The sequence below is a fragment of the Cynara cardunculus genome (assembly GCF_001531365.2).
Source record: "Cynara cardunculus var. scolymus isolate 2C chromosome LG 9, CcrdV1, whole genome shotgun sequence".
Lineage (NCBI taxonomy): Eukaryota > Viridiplantae > Streptophyta > Magnoliopsida > Asterales > Asteraceae > Cynara > Cynara cardunculus.
This window is the reverse complement of record NC_037536.1, coordinates 6550905-6557706: the sequence shown is the minus strand read 5'-3', so window position 1 is coordinate 6557706 and position 6802 is coordinate 6550905. Positions and strand designations below refer to the sequence as shown.

General features: G+C 37.5%; 1 protein-coding gene across 1 annotated transcript; it reads right to left on the bottom strand.

Annotated features, from left to right (window-relative positions):
• Positions 1–3465: 3465 nt before the first annotated feature.
• Positions 3466–5244, bottom strand: LOC112518226 (BTB/POZ domain-containing protein At3g09030). The gene has a single exon (XM_025125845.1). It carries the CDS (start codon positions 5241–5243, stop codon positions 3837–3839), a length of 1407 nt encoding a protein of 468 aa, XP_024981613.1. The 5' UTR covers position 5244; the 3' UTR covers positions 3466–3836.
• Between the last annotated feature and the right edge of the window lie 1558 nt (positions 5245–6802).

Genomic DNA, 6802 nt, shown 5'->3' with positions numbered 1-6802 from the left:
TTAATAACGAACTAACTTATTTTAGATTAATAATATAATATTTTTTTTATAAAAAACAATTATTTTAATTATATTTTAAATTATTTATATTTAAATGAAATATTTATCGATTAGTTACGTGAATTAAAACATATAACTTTCAAAAATCATACTCGTATACCATTTACTTGTAATTTTGAAGAATGGCACCCACTTCGAAATCCGGCCCATAGCCTCAAAGTTATATTACCATGGAAAGACCTGTTGCAAGGTGCCGTTTACCAAACGCTTACCCGAATAAACACTTACCAAGTCACTTTACCTTACCAGATGAATATGACAAGGACTAAAAGTCTTACCTAGTAAGTGAGGATGACGACTCTTACCATGGTTAGCACTTACCGGGATAAATTGTTGCATACGATACGTTTTAGTGAATAAAATCTTACCCGGTAAATAAGCGATAGTGTTGAATTTTACCGATAAGTGCTTACTGGACAAGTGTTTAGGTAAACGGCCCCTTACACCCAACTCTTCATGGAAGTCGTGTTCCCTGCTATAAGGCTATCTGCTACCAACACTTGGCAAGCGAGGGACTCGGAACCGTTGCTACGGTTTCTTGATTCTTGGGAACAACTACTGCCTCACCCTGCTCTTCAATTCATACTCGAGAATGTCGTCATGCCAAAGTTAGCCGCTGCAGTCGACTCATGGGACCCACGTCGCAAGACCATCCCTATACATTCGTGGGTGCACCCATGGCTACCGTTGTTGGTCAGAAGCTTGAGAGTCTATATCATGCTATTCGTAACCGGCTCAAAAGCGTCCTTCATGCTTGGCATCCGAGCGATATGTCGGCTTACTACATTTGGTCGCCATGGAAGACCGTTTTTGATCCGGCAAGCTGGGAACAGATAACGGTTCGACACATAGTTCCTAAACAGTTGGCGGTCATGCATGAATTTCAAGTCAATCCAGCAGATCAGAAGCTTGACCAGTTTTATTGGGTTCGAACTTGGGCTACAGCCATTCCGATTCATCATATGCTGCAGAAAATGGATGTCTTCTTTAACAAATGGCAGCAAGTTTTGTATCAATGGTTATGTTCAAAACCAAACTTTGAAGCAGTAATCAATTGGTATCTGGGTTGGAAGGTCTGATATTGAAGTTATGATTTAATACATTTTTTTGGAAAATTGATGTACCCGGAAGGTGTCGTGTAGCTCGAACCCAAGGAGGCCATACTATTTTACATTTTATGTTTAACCAACGTAAATTTTAGTTAGGGTTAAATGCATGAAATAGCAACCTACTTTCACAAAATTTCTTATTATAGCATTCTACTTTTGTTTTTCTTTATTACAGCAATGTACTTTCAAATTATTTTTTATTAAGACACTGTACTTTAAAAAATCTACCCATAATAGCAATGGGTAACCTGTTMCCTTTTAAACCGGTTAACCCTTTGACTTTTTTTGTTTGTGTGGCTTTAATGAGGTGATGTGGATGACACATCATTTTGATGACTTAACTAAAATTAAAATAAAAACATATTTCAAATTATTATTAGTGATTTTCATTTTTCATTGCTATTATCTAAAAAAAACATTTATTTATTTTTTTACTTTTTTTTATTAAGTTGCATTTAAATTAAATATTCTTAGAGTAAAATATTTATTAAATAAATATGCAACATTATTTTCGAGATATATTTTATTTGTAAAAAAAACAACTTTTCCTATTTTATGTTGTTCAAATAAATACACATCTTTTAAAGTTCTCTTTAAAATATTAACGAAATAAATTGTTATCTATAATTTTTTAATATTGTTATATTAATAAATACTTCAAAAAWATCTAATTAATTTAATATATTTATACGTCAAGTAAAAAGTTTTTAACAAATATAATATATTCGTCAAGTAAAGATAATATTTTTTGGTAAAAAAGAACAATTCTTATTTTTCTTTTTTCAAAAAACACATATTTTTTAAAAAATATTAGCGAGATAAGTTKTGTTCTACTAGTTTTATTGATATTGGTATATTAATCAATAATTTAGAATTTTTTTAATTCATTTAATACATTTATTAAAAAAACATGTAAAATATCTAAATATTAAAATTAAAAATACAGTGTTTAATAATAACTAGTAGATGCTATAATAAAATAATTTAAAAAATACAATGATGTAGTAAGAAAGTCACATCACTATAGTACATGTGGACAGCCTACATGGACAATGAGGTGGCATGGAAACCTAGTATAATGGGTAAATTTAAATCAAAATGTTACTCAATGCTATAATGGGTAAATTTTTCAAAGTACAATGTCCAAATAAAAAATAATTTGAAAGTACATTGCTGTAATAAGAAAAACTGAAAGTACAATGCTATAATAAAGAAATTTATGAAAGTAGATTGCTATTTTATGCATTTTGCCCTTTTAGTTATCCCGAGTGAAAATGGTGATTACCTTGTTCAACTATATGGCTTTTTTTTTTTGTTACAACCCTTTGAAACATGTTTGCGTCTACGATTAACTGTCATTTGTTGGCCATATATCATTTTCGGTCCAAACCGAAGGCTACTACTAATCAACCCTTGGTGAGTACAAGAGTTTGCATGCACCAAATAGTCCTAATTCTTTTTTCTGCAAGTATGACACTTATATTCTGCAAAAAAAACTCACACGTACTCCTAACCGTTGATGAGGTTTGAATCCTTGAGCTCTTTGGGAGGCTGAATCTAAAGGTCCTAGTTCTCGAGGGTTCTTCCCTAAGATTTATCCACATCGGATTACGGACAAGAATGCCATGACCATGCAAAGTTTAAGACACCTATACAACAATATATATATATATATATATATAGAGAGAGAGAGAGAGAGAGAGAGAGAGAGAGAGACCATTCCCACAAACAAACCCAGTATAATCCAAACCAAACCAAACGAAGCGGTGTACCCCACTCGAAAGTATGGTTTGACGTGAGATATACATAGACCTCTTCAAAATTATCTGTGAGAAAAGTGTCTAAACGTTTTTCCTAGTTCCTCTTCAATATTTTGATCCACGGTTGTTTGATTGTCAAAATTGGTTATTAATCATATCACTGTGATCCAATACTGCACTTATTTGACATATTGATACAAGCTCAAAAGAAGATCTAAACAAACCTAATCACAATTTTTTTTTGTTTGTTCATAACATATACCCATCTCAACTATTGAGCTTCTAGTTTCAAAATTTCCTCATGATCACAAATTCAAAAAACAGAGGCCCATGACTAGTTTCATCACAGAACTACTTTTGGGATCTTGATTCACTAACAATGGTCAAGCAACAAAGAACCAATAGGGCAAACCTAACGCTTAATGGTTCTTTAATCTACGTGGGTTTATGTGGAAGGTCGAAGTGCACAACTTATTCCTGATAAAATCTACAAATGGGGCTCTGGTGACTCAAGCTAAAGAACTTCCTATTCATTATTCACAAAGTCACAAGTAACATTATTGTCTGTCTTACAGCCCAGCCACACAAATCAACACGCTAGTATAATTCGTGTTTCCTCTAACATTAAGAGTATTAACAGCCGCATGTTCACTAGGGTTCCTATCTTGTAAACAATCTCACATATTGAATTCTAAAACTACTAATACATTGCTACAAGAATAGCAACAAGAACACAAAGTATAAAAGCAAACATGTAGAAAGTGGCTATATGAAGACACTAGACGATATACCATCAATGCTAGTTAGATGCCTACCTCAAAATGAAATCTTTGCACCTTGCTTCTTCTGTATACCAACACAATTACACAATCTTCATGCCCCAGGTTCCTTTCTTCCATTTGGAGTGTCATAAAACTAAAACTGCACCAGAAAACACAGAGCTTTGCCATACCTCAAGACCTTCGGCTTCTTCCCTGCTAACGAAAAGCCTTTCACCAGCCCCTTCAATTTTCTTGATTATCCCTCTCTCTGAATCCTCCAATTTATCCATATAGTTCCTTCTGAATGATTCTTCACCAATCTCCATGTTATGTACACCATTTTGTGCCACTCTAGACCACACTTCTAGTCCACCATCTCTCCCAACAAACACTTGCTTCTTGTAACAATGGACTACACTATTGCTAATACCTCCACTGGTGTTTCTCAAACTTGGATTTGTATCCCTCAAATAAACCCATGGATCATCACCCAGTTTGCGCAGATCAGCCATGGCTAGGTCGCCTGATTTTGAACATATCTTGCACATGGTCAACTCATTCACATCGATGCTAACATCAGCGAAGGAGTCTCCAAACCTACTGCTTCGTCCCGAACCTGGCTCATTGGTCTCCCAAACCACACGAGCGGATCGGGGATCCCAAAACCGGATGTAACCGGAAAAACCGAAAGCTCCGGATGTTACGGCGTTGGCAGCGAGAAGGCCGAGATCCTTCACGTATGTCAGGTTTCCAGGAACGATTGATTTCGAAGATTTTCCAGATTGTCGACCGATTTCCGATGTCACCTGGAGTGTTGATTTGTCGATTGCAAGTACACAGTTTTCCTTGTGGTATGAATCGAAGGCAGCAAAAACTGATTCCGGCGAGTCAGTAATCGTAGTGACTCGAGCCTTGTAGATTCTCGGATCGGTAGGGTCAGTCCACTCGACAGAGCCGACTCGACGCCCGTTAGCAAAGTTGTAGAAATGGACACCGGAGGAGACATCGCACGCTATTGCCGCCATCGCAGAAGGCGTAACTTGCCTAATTGAAGTGATATAGTCTAGGTGAGTTCGTACAGTACCTGCGTGCGTTAAGTTCCAATCGTAAACAGAGATCTGACCGCCGTGCGCTATCCATACCGATCCGTCGTCGATGGTGGTGAAGGCGGAAACGACACCGTCGGAGGCAGGTCGGATTGTGGCGACGACAGAAGCATCGATGCCGGAAAGTGGATTAGGAAGCATGGCAGACTTGAGCTGCGATTCGATTCCATAGTAGGAGGCTTCATCGGAGAGTTCTTGATCGGTGAACCGGCGGGAGGTGGACGGAAGGCGATTGGTACGGAGGAGGGATAGCAGGACGGAAAATATCTCCGGATCCCGATCAATGAAGACCGGATTTGAAGATTGGATCTGGCGGTTGGAGAGGGCGGCGAGTAGTGAGTCTGGACCGCCGGACTGGAGGGTGGAGACGGTGGTCTCGAAGAGCTTGCCGCCGACGTTTAACTTGATCCGGTCACTGGGGGTAGAATTGGAAAGTCCGTCCTCCATTTAGCAGCTACCAAGTCGCGATAGAGAAAGGATTGCAAGCTATTTTAGGCCAAGTCCACTCTATGTTTTTCTTAAATGACGAAACTAGCCTCTGACTTCATGATTTTTAAAATTTGACACAAACTCCCCCTGTAGTATTGCATTTTGCTCGATGCACCCTATCTTTGCTCCAACTAGAGATGCACAAAGGAGTCTCCTCCCAAAGTCCGGACTAAGCCTGGTCATATTAAGCATGAGCCCGATTCTCGTGAACCCGAGCATAGGCATGAGGTCTGATTAGGCATGAGCTTCGAGTCAGGCTCTACTGTTCTATTAGGCACAAGCTCGGTCCTAGTAAGCCTGAGCCTGGCCGAAAAACCCAATCATGTCAAGTAATTTTAGGGCTCAGTTGAAACCCGATCTGAAAAGCCTGATTGAGCCCCTTTTCTAAAAAGAAAATTTGAAATTTATGGAGTATTCTTTTGTGTTTTTATGGTTCTACGCTTACCAAGTATTTGAATATGTGTATCACTAATACTCTCAAATGAAATGTCTTTATCGTAAAAGCAACATTTTTTCAAAACCCACTATTTCTATGATTGAAAACTCTAAATCAAAACACTCGTTCAAAATGAATTCAAAACCCAATATTCACTCCAATACATAAATAAAGTTTAATGTCCAGATATTGTAAACATTGATAAAAACACTATTATCCAAAAATACTCAAAACATGGATAAGGTTTAGTGTTCAAAACCATAAATCATGGAAAACACTTCATACTCAAAACAACACTGAAAACATGGATAAAATACTATCCGAAAACAACACCTTTTGGTGACGGAAGAGACCCTTATACATCAAATGCGGTGAACGCAAAAGTAAGCCACCTTCTATGTCAAAAAGTTCCAATATGGATTGCACGGTCATCAAGTTCAACCACCCATAGTCTATAGCTCGAGTCCTTCGCCGATCCTAGACATACTCCTTCGCTAGAAATGACAGCCACTGCGAACTACACGGTCATCAAGTTCAATTACCCAGGTTTATAGTTTGAGTCCTCTGTTACGGATCACATGGTTATCAAGTTTAGCCACACACGATCTGTATATTGAGTCCTCTACTAATCCGAGTTTCTAGCTACAATACATGATCCCAATTGAATGACCTAACGCACTTAAAGCATGTACTTTTTCAAATAAATATGCTATGATTACATATAATTTCAAAAGCTCGATATAACAAAATTAAGTCTGACAAACGTCCCCCAAGACTCATTTGAGTCAAAACTGATAAAGTAGCTCAGCAACACAATTAACTATCCAATAAAAAGTCACCATAAGCAATAAGATGTATATAACTAGTGTTTTATGCAAATATTGTTGGGTCACCTATTGATTTGGTGATGACCCACTGATCTGTTACTCTACCTTAGCAACACTTAGTAGTTATTGGTTCTTTGTATATGGGTGTCTTGGTACATACTTAAGCCATTGGCAAAATCGAAGACTAGCCGATGTGAAGACAGAAGGTCACCGATACGGTGTTGTGGATCAACTGTCTAATATACACACCAAGA